Genomic DNA, 19,081 nt, shown 5'->3' on the forward strand with positions numbered 1-19,081 from the left:
CACACGCTACATAAGCCTGTTCTGGGATTATTTACGGCATCCGACTAATTGAAAGGCGTTTCTTCTACTGTTTTTTGCAGGGCTTCCTTGGAATTAACAAAAATTGTCAAACTTAGCCACAAACACTGTACAGGTTTTTTTTTTTTTACTATAGAACCTGCTGAAGTATTCCATTTAATGTAATCGTAATAAGGAAAGCCATTAAGTCGTAAAGATTTGCAAGTTGACATCCTTTTCAAAATAGACTCTTCCACAACTTCATTCACGGCAGATTTTACCGGGCTAGTGATGGCACGGCTCGAGCTAGCGGTAGCTAGCACAGTAGCGGCGTGATCGTCAGCAGCTCAACTGCTCTCTGGGCATGTCCGCACCAGCAGGAGGCGGTTATCCTTGGAGCTGTCGACGTAATGAAGTTACTAACATTGCAAGGCTTTCATCAACAAACGTGACGAGTGCTTGTAGTGACGTGCTTTTATTATCAGGACCTGTATTTTCCAGTCAGAAACAGCTGTTCACCGGTAGCACTAGCAGGAACCTGGGAACGGACCGGTCAGTCCGTGTACGGTGATCAGAGAGGAAGCTTCGCTCGTAATAAATTTCTCGCTTGTGGACTGGTTTGTAGTCGGTGTAGGCCTACTACGCGTGGATGACATGCTCTCCAAAAACGTAAAACTCGATCTTCACGAGGCAGGTAAATTACATGATAAAGGAAAATCAAATTCTTACGAATTATAGATGGAAACTATGTTTCAATGTGTTCTTCCTGGGAAAACTGATGTTGAAATATTGTTGACCTAGGCTATGAAAAGAGGAAAGAAATCAGAAGAGGTTGTACTCAGATCTAGAGTTTGTTAACGTTAGTTTTAACTTTAATATATTTAAATGAATTGAAACAACTGGAGGAAAGAGTTCCATACAACAGAAAATCAGACAGTGACCATCTCTTTACACAAAGAGATGGTCACTGTCCGATTGTACAATTGTACAGAGTGCGGTGTAACGGTGATGACATCATTTGTTCGGTCCAAATGGGCGCCACTTACTTTGGGAGCGTTAACGCTTGTGGAGGCCCCACTGGTTGTATGGGGAGAGGGGGCATTTGAGTGAATTTTAATCGATAAACTTTTTTAACGAAATTTTACAAAACCAACTTCAATTGGAATGAATGAATAAATAATTTGCTGCATTATAGAATTGATAATATATAAAAAGGTGAAAGTCTAACCCTCAAAGACCCCCCTTTTCAGGTTCTCCACAGAGCTATATATAGCTCTATTGGTTTCTCCTAGCCGGGGTGGATTCTACCCACCCCCATCACTCGTAAGCAAGGACGAATTTTAATTGAATTGATTGCGTACGCCAGTGAATATGTCTGAGGTAAAGAAATGACTGAATGTTATTAGACTTGACAGGAGTTTATAGTTGTGACACAGTGAGCAGGGCACAGCGTGTTCTGTGGTCTCTGCGTAGGCCTATAAACACATTAAGCAGCGCCCTACCCAGGTTTGGGTTCCCAGGAGAAACTGGATTTTTTTCCCTCCAAAAAATGTGTGGTCCATTTTTCCTGTCCGTATACACACCGGGTACATATTGCTCAAGCCCTAGACCTTCACTTAAGATGGTGGCGATGGTTTGAATTGTTAGTAAATCAAGTCCTTATAAAAAAAAATAAGAAGAAATATGTTTGTTACCATGGGAGCATGAAAACAGTAATTATTCAGGGATTTCTTTAACCCTAACCCTCCTCAATCCTTCACCTGTTGGAGGATTGAGGAGGGTTAGGGTTAATTAAGTTTCTTTTTGTCTCTCTCTCTTACTCTTTACCTTTTCATCAGTCTTATTTGTCTTTAGTTCCCTGTAAAAAAATTGCACTGCAGCATCTAATCTAAACCTTACAAGATACTGTAGTTATGATACAAATCTAATTGAGTTGGTGTTTTTATGATAAGATGCCTGATTGCGGGCACAAGCACGTTGTCATCATCATTGAACATGGTCAAATAGTCTTCACACACATGCTGATTAAATTATGTCTTATTTAAACAATTGTAGATTATGCTTGAAATGTTATCGGTTGTGCCAGAAGGATTGTATAACAGTATGAAGGAGGGATGGTTAACAATACTTTCAAAGGTTTTCAAAGTTACAAGCTTTCCACATTTTGGCTCAGGCCCAATTTTTCTTATTAACAAAATATTCACAAAACGCGACAATATTGCCTAAGGACAACTTCCGCACACGTCTGTCCCAGAAAAATGGATAAAATAGACCAACTTTCTCTAAACAAGACTTCTTTCACCTTTCTTTGTTTCTCAGGAGATGGTAGAAAGAGTTCCGAGTAGTTTTCTTTTTTTATTGGTGCAATTAATGGTGGAGCACCCCTTGTTTGCTTGTGTTTTCCATTGACATGTTGCGGCAGAGCAAAAGTGTTCCCTTACCCAATGTGAGTGGCACCTTATACCCTGAGTAGCCATATAGTGTTACACTTTTGTTGGTGACTGGCCAATCTTAGCACTGCTTTGCAGAGCTATAGGATCTTGGATACAATGTACAAGGACATCACTTGACATCCTGTGCTTATTATGTACAGACCCTATGTGGAAACTGGTCTGAAAAATTCTGCTTCGTCAGCTTATTACTGCTGCGAACTCCACACTGGGATATTCCAAGTATTTTCTAAGTAGCATTTCTATATTGTCCCTGCTAAATTTGACATTTTAGGGCATGTTGTCACTTGCTGATGGCTGATTAACCACTGCAGGGAAAATTAGTGATGTCTGTATGTATGGAAATCTCACATGTATGTACCGGGGGTACTGCACTGGACTTTATGACAAAATGGTTGTTTTTCATCTGTAAGCAGTTGCTTGTCTGACTGAGAGGTGTAATTAAAGCAAGGAGAAATTTCTCTTTTAAGAGCCTTTTTCAGGAAATTGATTTATTTTAAATTTATTATGCATGCACCTGTAAAATGACCCGTAAAGTACATGTAGTCTTAACATCATTTTAAAAAGTTTACTCCCCTTGTAGGACATTTAAGAGACATTGTGATTGGGCCCACATTTTACTTCACAAAATCAAAGACCCTGAAAAGCACTGTTTTGAATGAACAAAATTAAAAACAAGATGCAGCGAATGCCACCAATAAACAGGGCTTCTGGTCAAATTTTAAACTACAGGTATGCCCATTAATTCCCTCCTTTGATCCTGGATAATTTACTGGTTGATGTAGGTGTACGTGCTCCGAGTTGGTAAAAAAGTGAGCCCTAACCTTTATATTTTGATTCTTATTTCAATTCTATCCCCAACCTTGACGTATTTGACTCCATATTTTTTTCAATCAGTATATTAAAAACTGCTGGCCTTATGGCTGTACACATGTATTGGAAAAACCACTGATATAAAGCTCGACACTTGAAAGCTGATCTGATCTGATGTAGTAAAGCAAACTGATTTTAAATGCAGTCTTTCTAGACAAGAAAAGTTCAGTCCTGGCAGTGAATGCAATAATACAGTATTTCACCCCATGTCTACTCACCAGACATCGTCAGACTCAAAAGCCATTAGAAATCCAATTACGTGAATTGCAACTTCTGCCTTGTGGAAACTGCAGTCATACCGCCCACATAGATACCTGAGCCCTGACAGCGTCAAGGAAGTGTCTCTGTATATTATGAAGGGACGTTGGAAGAGCATTTGTGTGTCAAATATCATGTGTTGGAAAGCTTCTTTGATGAGTGGGATCCCTTAATGTCTTATGTGTCCAAGTTACTAACTATGCCTTGATGTTCGTGTCATATCTCGATAAGTGGGGAGTTGGGTTGGCAAGGTAGTTCTTTCTTCGCCTTCCACCTCTGTGGTCCCGGGTTCGATTCCCGGCCCAGTTCATATGTGGATTGGGTTTTCAGTCCCTACCTGACTCTGTGGGTTTTACCCAGACTATTCCTCTGGGGTTTTTCTCCCACCTCTAAAACTGTAACTGCTTCTTATTGTCTACTCTTTACTGACTTTTGGCGGCTGCCTGAGACGCCTTTGTATGCCATCGGTTCAACCACATTTTAAGGTATTCAGTATTCCATGCTTAATGTCTTTCATTGTACAGAGCATTTGAACATGTCTGTATAAAATTTGCACTTTACAAAATGAATAAATTCTTAAAGTATTAAGACAAAGTGGAATCACAGATTTGAAGCAATCAAGGGGGAAACCTTCAGTGAAGTGTCTATATAATTCCATGTAATTGTGCTATTTGGAAATCCTGAAGTGCACTTAACAAGCCCAGAGGTATTGACTGCCTATTACATAGTACCAGTTCTGCGAGAAATTTGCTGAGGGGAAAACGTTTTACCTTAACATTATTGTAGATAATTTGGATTAAGTAAAATGTACGGTAAAATCAACACCACTTTGATACTTTTTTCAGTATATGGTTGAAAAAGCCAAAGGTTAAATTTGTTTAAATACAAAAATATATGCTAAAATCTTTATAGTTTTGTACTTTAAGCAACATACTGTGCTGTTTATATATCATCAATATTTTGTTCAAATAATTGCTGAGCTGAGGAGATAGAGAATCGTTGTACATGTTTTTGGATGTTACATCTGGTAAACTGACAGATGTGGAAACAGTGGGTGTACCTCACCTGTCTTATTTTAGGGTAGAACTCAAGGTTGTAATCATTAATTCAGATAATTTTTGTCCTGTTCCTTGCCAGCTTTTTCGGGGAATGTGGGATTGCTTCGATTACTTCTTGATCAAGGAGAGGTGAGTTGACTTTTGCAGTAACCTAGCTGTGTCTGACTGTACTAGTAAGGACCCTCAGTGTAGTCACACATGTAGTTTGGAGTCACACTTGTAGTCTGTACACATTGTTCATATGGTTAAAAATTGACATATACACGTACCCCGCAGGTCATATTGGATGCAAGAATGTTGGTAGCACATCTCACCACAATTGATGGGGAAGGTAGTACTGTACATGTAGCTTATTACGGATGCAGCAGTGTAATGTCTTGGCTGTCATGAAACTTGACCGTACCAGTGTTTGTTTAGTGTTTGGGGGATATGTTGGTTTTTTGGTCAGCAGCTGTGACGTTTGGCTCAGTTACGGTTGCAACATTCTTTATTCGGTGATTCTGGATGCTGTACGTTTGTGTGTATGTCAGAGTTTGGGGCAAGGGTAGGGACAGAGCTTGGATGGGCAAACTCCTAAAAATAAGTGTGCAGCATTTTGTGAAGTCATACACAGTGGTCCAAATCCAAAATTACCTAATGATACATACCTGTAGGCAGTTTGTAAAATTTGGAGAAACTAAAACTTCAAAACAAGAGAGGGAAAAGCCTTGTCAACATCAGTGGATTTCCAAGCATAAAGTCATGTAGGTAGATTTTAATGGTTTATACATGTAGGCTGAAGTATTGCGTAAACCCTTGTAAATTTTACGGAAAAATTCATTTTTCTGTTCCATCCTTCTAAAACATTGCAATAATTTCGTTGACCATTTGGCAAATCCAGTCTGATGTCTTGCATTTGGGGGAAAAGGCAATTTTTTTTCAGTCCAGCTGGAAAAATCTGTCTATAAAAACTGTAAGACTGTGATCCATGTGGCTCAAAATCAAATCTACTGTCTTGCGTTTTGGGGATTTTTTCCATCCCAGCCAAAGAAACCATTAAAATGATATTAAAGACAAAAGTCCATTCTGTCGTCTCACAGCAACCATATAGGCTACAACAGGCTTACATATTGTACACAGTTACTAATTCAATCATGTACTGACGAGCTTCTATTTTTATCTCAGAAATTAATAAAAGAATACCTCGGCTTGTCCCCGTTCTGTGCATTATCTAATAACACGCAGAGCTTGTGTTCCACGCCGATTTAACAATGTTTCTGCTTTCATTTGAGCTCTGCTTCTTTGGCCGTAATTGCTGTCAGAAAACACAATCACCTTGATCGTTGGTTGCCTTATTCAGATGGTGGGCAAACAATGATTCCTCAAAGTGCGTGATCTTGATCAGCTTCTTGCATGTTCACCATTCAATCTGTTCATGTCGGAAACAGTATCAAAATCACAGGCTCAAAAGTCCCTTTGTACTGAAGCTGTGTGTTGGTACAGTACATTGAGCAAACCGATGGGGAAACCTTGATGAATAATTGATGGCACACAAAATGGTGGTGTTGGAGAAACAAGTCGCACCTGACACCGGTGATCGCCTCATTGAAAATCAATATGGTGAGGTTTGCTTTCACACCAATTTAATAATTTAGGAAGTGGTGGGATTATGATGTATTGGTTGAGGGAAAAAAGTATGGCTTTTAAGAGTTCCCACATTTAACTGCGTCAGTTTGATTTACATTTGTAAATGTGTCAGTATAATATGTATTTTTCTAATAAAGATTCTTTTAGAAATATTGTGTTGTCTTGGAATAATTGTGGGAGATTGATGGGCAGATCTAAGGGTTAGTTGAAATTTGCCAAGGACTTTGTTTGATTCATTTAAAAGATTTTTTGATTTATAACAAGTGTCATGTTAGCAGTGTGTAACATTGGACATGTGTGCTGAATTTTGAAGCAATTTTTGTTTGCCCATATGCTAGGTCAGTGAAAAGAAAATGTCCCGTGTCAGTCAGTGGTGCTGCTTAACTAGAGACTGCAGAGCTACAGTTATCATTTGGGAATAACACTTAAATGTCAGACAATAATTTGCATGTATGCGCCGTCTCTGTCTGAGGCTGCAGACTTTATGCTATGTGAACACAAACAACAAATGGAGCCGAAAAGGGTCACATTTTCAGCATAAATGTTTGCTTTGGCACAGCAAATTTGCATTTGCCTTAAACAGCTTTTGTTCTGAGTACATGTATGTAATGGCCCTGCTTTCAACAGTCACATAGTAAGTGTTCTCTAATTTAAACCCTTGATGCATTCAGGGCAGAGATGTAGACACACAACCAATTTTGTTCAGCAGTTGCATTTTTACCACTTAAAAAAAGGTGATACTAGTCTCATTTTGAAGGATGCCTCAAGGGGAAATTGGGGTATCCATGTATGTACAATATGTACAACAACTTGAGATGCAACACGGCATTGCATTTTGGTAAGTCAACCCTCGAGCATAAAAGTGAGTGCAAATATATATGCAACGGCGGACTGGCTCACATAAAAGAGTCCATCAGCCATTTCATGCATGTAATATTACAGAGTCCTGTGACAGGGATGATTAAATTCCACATCCTTGTACTCTGCCGCATTTAGACAAATGTAGTACAAACAGGCTTATTGGTATAGAATTACCCCTAGCTGTAGGCACTGATCCGGTCTTGAATGCCCTGTCTTTTTGTGTAGGTTGCTTCAGTGTCCTTTAGAAAATTAAACAGTGCTGGGAGGACTTCAGTTTAATACAAATAAGAGCCAATTTGCTCTTGAAGAAAATGCCATTTATGGGTTTTGTGTTGTGAGGGGCCTTTCAGAAACTGCAGAACGTAAAGGCTGACATTAAAGCCTTTGCAAGAGTGGACTTTTTTTTTCGAGTTCCACTTTTGTGTTGTAGACAGGTTTAAATTTATCTGTCAATTTTTAAAGATTTGTTGGCAATGACATTTGTAAATAGTGTTTTGGATAATTTGATTTTCAATATACAGTTTTTGTTGACTTGAAGTACTGACTGGTGTGAGACTTGAATTACATTTTTTTTTAATTGAGACTTGACTTGGAAAACCAGAATGACTTACATATATATGTATGTACCGTATGTGTCAAAGAACATGACATGAAGCTTCAACTATAATTTGGCTTATTGAAAATGCAAACCTTTTTTAATTAAATGAAAGAAAAATGTACATTTCTCTACATGTTTGTTCTCTCTGCAACAGAAAACTTCGCTATTTTCATTATATACATGCACTGGTGTTGTAGAGAAATCAGCACAGGACAGAAAGAAATTAGGAAGATAGGTCACACCAGACCTTACCTTAGTACCAACATGTGTTATGCCTGAAAAAAAAATTGCTTGTGTCTTGCAGATAATTGAATTGGTTACATCAGTCTATTTCTGACACAGCTTATCGGAGTCACTTTTCATCAGCGCCTTTCTTGGCCAGGGTTCCAAGGTCTGTATTCATTAACCAAGTGATCTTACACGTCTTGTCCCTCCTAATGCAATTCTTATCTGATTGTGTGTACAAGGATCCTGACGGGAGAAGCCTGCATGGCCAGACCGCCTTGCACAGGGCGTCGATGAATGGTAACTTGGACTGTGCCAGGATTCTGATCAGCTACGGCGCACAGACGCACATGCAGGACCAAGCAGGTACATACATATATGCCGGGCTTACGCTCACGAACGCCAGTGCTTGGAAGTGTCGTTGCCAGGATTTAGTGAAGATGTTTCACAACTGTTAGATGATTTCTCCACGGTATTATTTGAAATAACTTGAGCTACATGTAGACTGAAATGCATTTGTTGTCAGCACGGATGAAACAGCTGAAATAGAAATGTAACAAATTAACAGCTGTGACATAAAATATCACAACTTTAGCGGTAGATTGAATTCATAAACAAACCTGCTTGATCTACAATGTACCCAGGACTCCACTCAGCCCTGCCCACTCCCACAAATGACAACCACATTTTATATGGAATGTAATAAATAATTATAATGATAATAATATAGATATTTAGAAAGTGCCTTTAACATGAATCAAAGTGCTGTACATCATTGTTATCCCTGTTCACTGGGCCCATGAAACATTCCAAATACCATCTCAGCTTCCTGTGGAGTATAGAGCTCGATGCAGCCACTATTTGGTGCATAGCGGCTAAATCAACCACAATAACCATCTCTGCCCTCACAGGTACGCAGTTACTCCTGGTTGGAGAGAGGCAATGAGTGACAAAGTGCCTTGCCCTAAAATATAAAAATATGCAAATTATGTTAAGGGGCAAGAATGTGATTGTTGTTGTGCCCTTTGACCTACTTCACTCACGGACAACATTATTAACAGTTTTAGTGCCTGGATGCTTCCACAACCTCAAGTTGGCTCTGGAGAATTCTCACTCCAAGAAGTTGTTGCATGATTTATGCATGAACACAAAACTAACCAACCGACCCACCCACCAGTCTGCCAACTGACCCGCCCACCAGTCTGCCAACCGACCCGCCCACCAGTCTGCCAACTGATCAACTGATGGAGAAGCATCTGAGCAATCAAGCCCTATGTTGATTGTCTCTCGGTCTTTGTTTGATTTGAAGTGAACAGACTGTGGACATACGGGTACATGTACGTGTAGAGAAGGGAGGAAGGAGTGTACACAAACATCCACATGTAGTGTAACAAACGAGACAATGGAAAAAGAGAACAGGATCATACATTTCTAATTTGAATATTTACAAGAATTCCCCCGAGTACATCTACACAACTTTCACTCGGTCTTCTGCATGTACAATCCTAACCTTATGACTGGCCTTGCTTTTGGCTTTATAACTTATTAGAACTCATCCAATAGGAAGTGCCATCAAGAAAATTAGATAAAAGCATTGCAGTCATTGCCATTACAGAGCCTGCAAAAAGAGAGAAAAATTCCCTAGAGGAGATGTCTCATAGATCTGTCCCAGGTGTGACATTGCATCTTCCGTGGAGCGTGGAATTGAAATCTGCGTTATGCAGTTGTGTTGCGGTGACATGTCCCTCTGTTACCATGGAAACATTCAAACTCCGACTTATTTGTTTCTGCTTAAAGGAACCTCATACAGAATTTCCTGCGTTGGTCCTGTTTATCAGTCTGTCTTCCTCGAGCACAGGGATTTAATTTCCCATCTACCCTTTCATTAAAATTGGTATTTCTTTTTTTTTCATCACAAGGTGTCCAGTGATTGCATTTCAATATTCAGAGCACAGAGCAGTGTGCTCTTGCTATAACTAACTAACGGACCACATATCTTGACACATTTTTGTAAATGTTTAGCAGGGAGCCATGGGTGTTTCTGTTCTGGGATGTGAATTGCTTGGAGATGTACCAATCTTCCACTTTCGATGCTCCTTTCAAATTTAATGTGAATTTTTAAATTTTTTTTTTTATTTGTAGCATGTCATTCCCAGTGAAGCTTACCTTTGAAAACAAACAGAATGAGCAATTGTGCCCTAAAAACAGCTGTAGCCTGTTGGTAAAACATTTGCAGTTAACTTTACCTGTCTTGCGTAGATTAACTGATTAGCGTGATGTATTGGACAGAGTGCAATGTTGCAGAGATTAATGCTTTTTATCCCCAAAGTTGGTTAAATGTAATAAAAAAACAACAACCCAACAAACAAACAAACAACCCAACACCCCAACAAACAAACAAACAAACAACCAACCCAACACCCCAACAAACAAACAAACAAACAAACAAACAAACAAACAGAGAACAAACAAAAGTACACTGAAGTGAACAAAATTGTTCCATCCCTCATTACTGGTATTTATAAGTACAGTATTTCCTTTTGATGATGATTGCTTCTTGCCTCAGGTTGCACTCCTTTGCACTATGCGGCTGGCAATGGCCACTTGGTGCTCGTCAAATGGTTCATCCATGAGGTGGACGTCAACCTGACCCCAAAGAGTAACAAGGAACGGACACCCAGGATGCTTGCCAAGAGAAATGGACACAGCAAAGTGGCACACTTCCTGGCTGAAATGGGTGAGCAAGATGACCCCCATCAGTACTGTTGTGTGGTCAAGCCCTCACAGGTCTTCAGAGATCCCACAAGTCCTCACATAAGTTTACCATCAGTCATCGAGTCTTAACACATATATCCATAGTGTTCACACCTTCGCAGTGCCTGCATATAGGTCACTCTGAATGATGTCTAGTGTTGAAGTCAGTAGTCTTTAGTAACCAAGGTTCTCAATTCAGTCTACATCAGCTATCGTTAAGAGATACACTCCCTTGTCAGAGTCTGTCCCTTATTGAGTTGTGATGGATTGAGCTACATGTCTGAGAAGCACAGTTCAACTTTCACTGTCCCCAGAGTTATGTCAACTCTTTTTTATTTTCATTTCCACTCTTTTTTTTTGGATTAAAACTTTCTTTCACATTCAGCAAACCACTTCCCAAAAGCACCATTTCCCTTTGATGTCAGGTTTATTTTCTGTCGCTTGGCTCTCTAAGCTTGATTCTCTTCCCGTTTTTCCACCTCCGCAAAATGTAAGATGAAATCATTGTCTCCTTGAGGGATACGTTCCATTCACAGCTTGGTTTTAAAAAGGCTTACAAGTCTTACTGTAGAAGCAAAATAAAACATCTCGTCCATGAGACTAGTACCATGATGGAGGGGAGGGAGGAGAGCAATCTTGGACTCCATCAGACATGAACAGCTCTGTCAATATTGAACATGGAAAGCTAGCAACTCCATAATGAAGTGGTGTAGATATGAGATCCATGTGCACTGTAAGCTGATACTATGCAAACAAAAGGAAGTCTTTATCCAGAACTGTAACAGGTATGACAAAAATCTGACCTTTGACCTATCATTCTTGGAAGGCTAACAAATAATTGTAAGGTATGGACATGTAAATTATCCACACTTCCAGAACTTTTTTGTATCATGTACATATGTATATTCTTGTACTTTGTGGTGTCTACATCATGCTCCTTCCATTCAGAGAGAAGATTGTTGCTCTTGGGTAAATTTCTTCTGCATTTTGTAAAAAACTTCCATTTGCAATAATTGTCTTTTTTTTTCAATTTCTCCCGGGGGGGGTTGGATAGACCACACAAACATAAATGATTGTGGAAACTACTGCATTGGTTCTCACTTACTTGTACATTTCAACATATGTATAAACAAAGCCTTGTGCATGGAGTACCTTTTGGTTCACCATAATGTATGTTTTTCACTTTGGCCTAATGGGTAATGAAAACTGGCCTGTCTGCTGTTCACGGTACTGTGAGTGTTAATACTCCTGTTAAGTTTTTGTTCTTGTCCCTCATGTTTTTCACAGAAAACAAACAGTCTGGCTTTTCATGGCTTGGAAGCCCTTGATGGCAGCATTGAACATCAAAGTGACCATACATTAAAAAAGACACCACTGCCAAGGAAATTGTTACAGTGTATATACTCGGAACCAAATCGCAGTTGACATTGGACAGCACGTCTATACTTCTACATCCGCATGCCTCTGCCACGGTTTTGTATTTTGCGAGAGCACAGATATGTCTGCCATCGGATGTTGTTCTTGACTGAGGAGAAGATGGACACTCTCAAAGAATTCAGATGGGTCTTGAAATTTCCTCCTATTTTGACAAGATAGAGTATGTGGGCTAGGGTGTCTTGTCCTGTCAACTGAAGGCTGCTCACCTGCTTACTATCACAGGCTCATCACATGACACTCACATATTACCTACCTGTACACGTACATTTCAAATTCCCATGTATGTGTACATTATATGCATTACAACTTGGGTACAAAATTGTTTCGAAAGGTGTTTGTCACGGGTGTTTTTTTGGCATTTGTTGTCAAAAACAGCTTGACCCTTCTTTGGCAGTGCAAACGCAGTGTAAGAGGGATCAGAACCAGTGTCTAGATTGCGCACAGGCATTCTAAGACAACACCCGTTGTGCCATCTGTGTCTTACGCATTTTTGACCCAGTAAAGTTACAAATCTGTCAAAAATTAAACCACAAGAACTGTTGACCGATTAATGGCATAGATGATGGTTTGAAGCAACCCCTGGTCATGGTGCACTGTTGGCATGCAATCACTACTAGAGCTACGGTACAGAAATTACAATGCTAGGAAGAGGAAGAGATTTATTGTCTCTGTGAGGTAATAGGAATCATAAATCGTCTACTCCTTGCTTTGTGGATGTCTGAATAGCGTATTCATAAGCTCAGCAGTTGTTAATTGAAATTCATCCTTTGATAGGAAAGTAGTTATATGTATTACCATCTGAGGAACTGGCTTCCTACGATAAGTAAGCTTCAGGGGCAATTTCATTTTGAAGACAAATTTACCTAATGCAGATGGAGAAGAATTAATTAATCACCAGCCAGTGCAAGGCATCAGACAATAAAAGTTTTATGAGGGGATTACATGTTGCAGTTTATGGTTTACTGATAAGTTTTGGACTCATGATGGGAGAGATAATGACAGGTGCATAACAGGGGGAAAGATAAGATTGAGGAAATAGGTTTTGGGCAGAGCAGTTACGTTGAGAAAATGTTCTAGCAGTTAAAAAGGATTTTAACTCAAATGGATATGGTCAGTATACTGGGGGTAGAGGTTGTATATGTACATGTACACGTATGTTTGTGTAAATGTATCGGACTGTCTGCTGTGCATGCATGCACATCTCACCAGTATCTCTCCAACTCAAAATTGAGTGTTATTTACAATGGATTGTGCACGATTGGTAGGTCACGCATGATTAATACTCCCATGCCTGGTTTGCACTTACATGTGTTAGTAATTTTGAATGGAAGTTCCTATTGATATTAATTTGTCCTTCACTGCTGGAGAGCCTGGTCTGATCACCACCTTCCTTGTTTACTCTGCGAGCTCAGCGGAGACTGTTTTGTAATTATCAGAAAAGCCGCTCTCCACCTCTGGGAAAATTACTTTATACACATGCAACCCAAGGGAAGGCAGTAGTGACATTTGGCTTCAGGACGCCCGTACCGGTAGGTCTGGGCCCAGCCTCTGCATTGTTGCCACTGTGCAGAAATCCAACACAATGCAGAGGGGCATTTGTGACATGGTCCATGTCCGTGAAACTTGAATCAATTCAGAAGGGAATATTCTGGATAAAAGATTTTTTTAATGTTGCCTTATTGTTTCCATTTCAATAAGATAGAGCTTCATTTGCCTTCTTGACCAACAGATGACATGCCTTATAATTTTAAATATATTCATGTGTAGTAATTCAATTTTTATTCATAAGAAGGACGGTGCCTACCTGTGGAAACCCAGTGTAAAATCATTCTTAAAAGTTTACTCAAAGGATAAATTGTCTGTGATCTGTTCTTCTGCTAAGTCTTTATACATTTGATGTTTTGTTTTGTTTTGCTTTTCTCCATTGAACTGAATGTTCTTGTAAATGATGTTAAGGTTACTGCAGTTCTGTTGACTTCAGCCCAGATCCTTACAATTATGTATAGGTTTGTCCATCCCTGCTAGATTGTGAAGGGCTTCCTTTCAATTTTGCTCTCCATTGGTGTTAAGATAACATTCCATTTCAACATTTTCAAGTGCTGTTCCAAGTAGGAGTCATTACCACAGACATATAAATGCATAGGCCACCAGATCGCAATCTACTACATGAATATTTCATGATCTGCACAGCGCCAGACTAAAATCAAAACTATGGGCAAATTCACCCCTTGATATGGGGAATTTACGCACAGTTGAAGAATTCCAGCCTTACAATTCTATGAAGCCATTTTTCAATTATGAAAAAATCCACTGTTTACTGAATCTGGCTTATGTACATTCAAAACACTGCAGTTGAAACACTTGAAAAGAAGAGCAGGACTGAAGAGCAAAACAGTGAACGTATTTTGGGAGCATATGTAAACAAATGCAGGCAATATAAGTGCGTTGCGCGTAACGCGTTTTGAACGTGCTGTCATCCATCACTCTACCCGTTGTTTGCCCATACTTTTCAAAGTCAAGGTTATATGCGCGCGACTGACGGTCTATGTCTTATATGTCTGTGGTCATTAGACACGCATCACTAGTGCGTTTGCTCCAGCCTGTATCGTCATTACAATTTAGCAAAATCTTTAAAAGTGTTGGCAACGTAATGTAATGTGTCTCCGAGAATTTACCACTGTAGGTAGTGTGTACACTATGAGTGATCCCCCCCCCCGTCGCTGCACTCTACTGCAGTCAGTCAGCCACTGTACTTTGGAGTCACTGTATGCTCAGCAGAGTGGAAATAAATATCCAGTCTGCCAATTATCAGAACGACAGCGCACGTTATCCACGGTAGAGAGATGTTGCTGATTTTACATAGGAAAATGCGTACATGTATGCACAACTACAGGGCTCAGTTGTCGTGTGAGCAAGTGATTTTGCAGGACTTTGGTATTGTATGTAGATTTCTAGAGTGCTACCTTCTGCTGGTAGTCTTTTTTCCTCAATTTTTTTGTTGTTAAGGAGATATGGTTTGAGACATGAAGTACATTTGTGATTTACATTTTTTATTGGGGGAAGGTGGAAATATTACGAAATTATGGCAACCACTTGTTTGCATGGGGGATGTTGTTGATTGGAAGTAATTTCATGGAGCAGCTAAGCGCAACATTTTACTCGGCAAAGAAAGATTTGCGTAGCATAAACTGGCCCAAAAGTGATAGGATTTTTATTGCTTCTGGCTGGTTCTCTCCTGTTTGGGTTAGCACAATAAGCCAGTTGTATTTTCTACTCAAAGCAAAATGAAATTGAGTCCAGGATGGAGTTGATTTGGAGGATTTTCTGTGGATAAATACCCAAAATAGAAAAAAATGAACTGTAAACCGTGTGCACACGTCACAGTGAATAGAAATCAAAAGGGAGATGTATACAGTTAAAAAAGAAATGGGTAGTGGGGTCTGCAGAAATTTGACTTTCTTTTTCTGATTTATGCCCCTTGACATTTTGCTCCCTTTATCCAAGCAGTTTTTTTTTAAAAAGTCATGCTCGTTCACTTGAAATGAACACTGTACATCAACACCATCCATTGCGTTTAATGCCTTGTGCATTTAGAAGCCATTTGTGAAATGAATCATGGACAATTCAACCATCTCCAAGCACCCAACTGGTGTGACTCTGCAATGAGCCAGCACCGCCAGCAAATAAATAAGAGGATATCATCAAACACGTCTTCAATCATCAATCCCGCATCGTTCTGATGAGAGAGTAATGGATGGTGCGCATTTCCTGAAGTGTCTTGGATGAGACTATAAACACATCGAGTGGTAATCGGCCCATTCGGTGGCCTGGGTCGCATGTGTTAAGGGGCCATCAAAGGAATTAGTGTTTGCCGATGTCCTGTGCATGATGAGGTACACAAGAAGCACTTATGGCAGCCGGGGAGACATGTACATGTGTGGAGATATATTTACACTAAGATTGGAAAGCTAACCGGCGAGCTACTGTATATGATTACTCAAAGTAAGTGTGTTCACGTAGAAAGTTTGAAGCAATCTGTCAGAACAGGTGATGCAAGCCTTTAAGTAATCTGGTCTCTGCAGATGAGTTCAAGCTTTGTAGGAGACAAACATATGCATATCCTTCTCCCTGATGACTCTTGCTGTGAATGTGATGAGCATTCAGCTTCATCTCGTCAATTCTTGCCCTATCAGTCATCACCTGCACAACTGGCTAGACATTGACACAAGCAAAAGAGCTCATAACCACCGAACAAAAGCGAGGGTAGAAGCATGTCATTTCCAGCCTCTTTACCGACTCAACCACTCAAAGGGCCGTAGACAATTCGTTCGTATTTCCCTTGCCAAGTATTGACTTCCACTCAAGGAACTGATGTCGTTTCGTGTTGCACACCCAAATGTGAATACATGTATATTACATCTTTTCAGTAAATCAAGGCTATTCCCTTTATTTTGCTCCCTCCGCCTTAAATAAACCAACTCAGAGGAAGACGTGATACATTTTTTTTGTACATCAAGACACCTGTAAGTCAGTTTAAGGCCACAAGGAAAGCAATGGAACTAGTAGTGTGACCCTTTACACTCGCTCCTCATGTCCAAGAGAGGTGTTCATGTTACCATTTGTCTTTCCGAAGAAGAACTTGCCAAGTTCAAAACATCAGGGCGCTCAATTTTCGATTAATTAATTTCAGTTCTGTCAGTCAGTGAGCAGTCTGCTGCAGCTTCATCTTTGCTGTTATCAGACATTACATCAATACGGGCGTTTCACAATAGTGCGCCTCCAAGAGTTTGCAACATGTTGGCCAATCACAGTGCGAGAAATTTGTCGACCCAATGCGCGTTTGGAAAGGGCCAACAAATTTTGCGCTTTGTGATTGGCCAACGCGTTGCAAACTCTTGGAGGCACACTATTGTGAATAGCCCGTATTGCTTCACATCCGTGCTGGGTTTTCAGGCCATGTGGCTCATGGAGCATTATACCGTGTTAATACAAATTGTTCATAATTTGATAACATAATTGGTTGTAAACAAGGTTAACAACAGACCATGGGGACCACTGTCACCAAAAAAGTGAAAACTTTTGTAAACTTTTTAGTAAAAAAGAAATATTATTGTACATATCTCGTGTCTCAGAAATCAGTTGGACATCCCTCAGAAAGTTTTGATATGCCCACTTATCATGCCAACTCATGAATTTGGCAGTTTCCATGGAACTGCAATTCAGTGCTGATTTCTCATGGGAATCATCAAGCACTGGATAATCTTGCAATGCAAACAACTGAAAATTAATTAGTGTGTGGTTCAGAAAATGCTGCCTTCCAACAGAAAGGTAACCATTCCACTCTGTTTGCATACTAAATGCAGTAAAGCTGATGAGATGTTGCTTGATTGTTGATTCAATTATTCATTTTGCCATGGAAATGACAGCTACACATATACCAACGTCCTCATGAGAGGTTGGCTCTGTTGATTGTGTTTGTAATACTGGTTACCTGTACAATGTGACAGCTGTCATGAAGAAAAGCCTTGGAGACAAATTTCTCATTACTAGTACAGAACAAATAACTCCAGAGTATTTTTTTCATCAAACAGTGCAATCTCCTGTTCCTTTTTTTAAGATGATTTCACAATTTTGTATTAAATTTTAACAAATCTAGTCATAAGAATTACCAGCACTTCAGAAGCAGTATAGCACTTTGTGTTTGTCATGATGGCTGGCCCTATAAAATGGGTGACCTGGTTTGTTTAGCTGCTGGTAAATTCCTTTAAATTGCAAGGTTCTTCCAAAATATTAAATCTCTTGACACCATATAGTAGTGTGTAAAATTTGATAGCTCTTATTTATATGGTGTTAAAATCTCTTTTTTTTTCTTTTCTTGTGCTAGCCATTTCATTTTCAATGCAGTTGGACGTAACAATGCATTGGTTGAACAGCTGACTTATCTGTAATGTCATTAACTCATTTCCTTAGCTAATTTCACGTATGCTGAATACATAAATGGTCGCTGAATGTAGCCATATGGCCAGTAAATAGCGGGGTACATGTACTTTGGAGAGTGCAATTTTGACATCAAAAGTCATTCACAACAGCATTTCTTAGAGTTGACACAAGTCTTTAGTAGTTAGAATTTAGCTTTATCACCAAATTTCAGCTTTTTATCCTTCAAGATCTTTACTCTGAATTTCAGCTTTTTTGTACACTTGCTCTGTGCAAAACTATGGGGGCTTTTGGAATTTCAGCTTTTTGGCTGGCTGTGTTCGGCTTGACTTGTATGTGGCCACTCACACCCCTGATAGCTGCCAACACATGAACGATTTAATGTACGTGCCACAATGTCACGAATGTGTTCTCATGTCTGTCTTTGCAGGAATCACTGACTGACAGCCACCTGCCCTCATGTAACAATCGATATGTACATTATCTGCTCCGAGTGGAACAAAAGAGGGCATACTTTTTGGGTACTCGGCATGTTTTTTGGTACTCGCTGCATAGGCGCGCCCTGAGGCCCGCAAGTATATGTGCATTTGATGCAGAGCACGCTGAGTGCGCGTAACTAATTTATTATGGTATGTATGGTCTTTGCGTACAAGAACCCACTTGTAACCACCTGTCTTTCTTTCGCCGATTGACGGTGCACTTCAGCTCGGGGCGGATTCAAAGCCTTGAACATTTTTAAGTGAAACCCAAGCAGTCTTTGGCTTCTGTGAAGTAGTATATGTACAAGTAGAAGCCACTTAAAATAGCCAAATTCGTAGCAATAAATGTTTTCTGCACTGCGATACCGGCACATGGACTGTACGTTGTACAGGCTTTCCACTCAGCGTTAAATGCATATTTACATGTATACAATGTAATTGTAACTTAGCATATGTAAGGAAGCCACATTTTAGAGAATTGTTTATTTTTTATCTGAACACTACATGAAATTAAACAAGTTCACCAAA

General features: G+C 39.7%; 1 protein-coding gene across 2 annotated transcripts; it reads left to right on the forward strand.

Annotated features, from left to right (window-relative positions):
* The first annotated feature begins 32 nt into the window (after window positions 1–32).
* LOC110980880 (uncharacterized) lies at window positions 33–19,081 on the forward strand. Of its 2 annotated transcripts, none has more exons than XM_087139305.1 (5): window positions 33–691; window positions 4,716–4,765; window positions 8,189–8,312; window positions 10,513–10,683; window positions 11,237–11,978. In XM_087139305.1, exons 1-5 carry the CDS (start codon window positions 652–654, stop codon window positions 11,245–11,247), a joined length of 396 nt encoding a protein of 131 aa, XP_086995431.1. In that variant the 5' UTR covers window positions 33–651; the 3' UTR covers window positions 11,248–11,978. The 2 variants fall into 2 exon arrangements, with proteins under 2 accessions (XP_086995431.1, XP_022093611.1); XM_022237919.2 differs by lacking the exon at window positions 11,237–11,978 and adding an exon at window positions 11,988–19,081 and having other exon boundaries at window positions 43–691.

This window comes from Acanthaster planci, linkage group LG07 (assembly GCF_054643075.1).
Source record: "Acanthaster planci isolate LZ-2023a linkage group LG07, COTS_SCS, whole genome shotgun sequence".
Lineage (NCBI taxonomy): Eukaryota > Metazoa > Echinodermata > Asteroidea > Valvatida > Acanthasteridae > Acanthaster > Acanthaster planci.

Coding starts and splice junctions, on each gene's coding strand:
- LOC110980880 (XM_022237919.2), top strand. CDS start 652: ATGCTCTCCAAAAACGTAAAACTCGATCTTCACGAGGCAG. Junction 8,313..10,512: donor GCACATGCAGGACCAAGCAG/GTACATACATAT, acceptor TTCTTGCCTCAG/GTTGCACTCCTTTGCACTAT. Junction 10,684..11,987: donor ACACTTCCTGGCTGAAATGG/GTGAGCAAGATG, acceptor TGTTTTTCACAG/AAAACAAACAGTCTGGCTTT.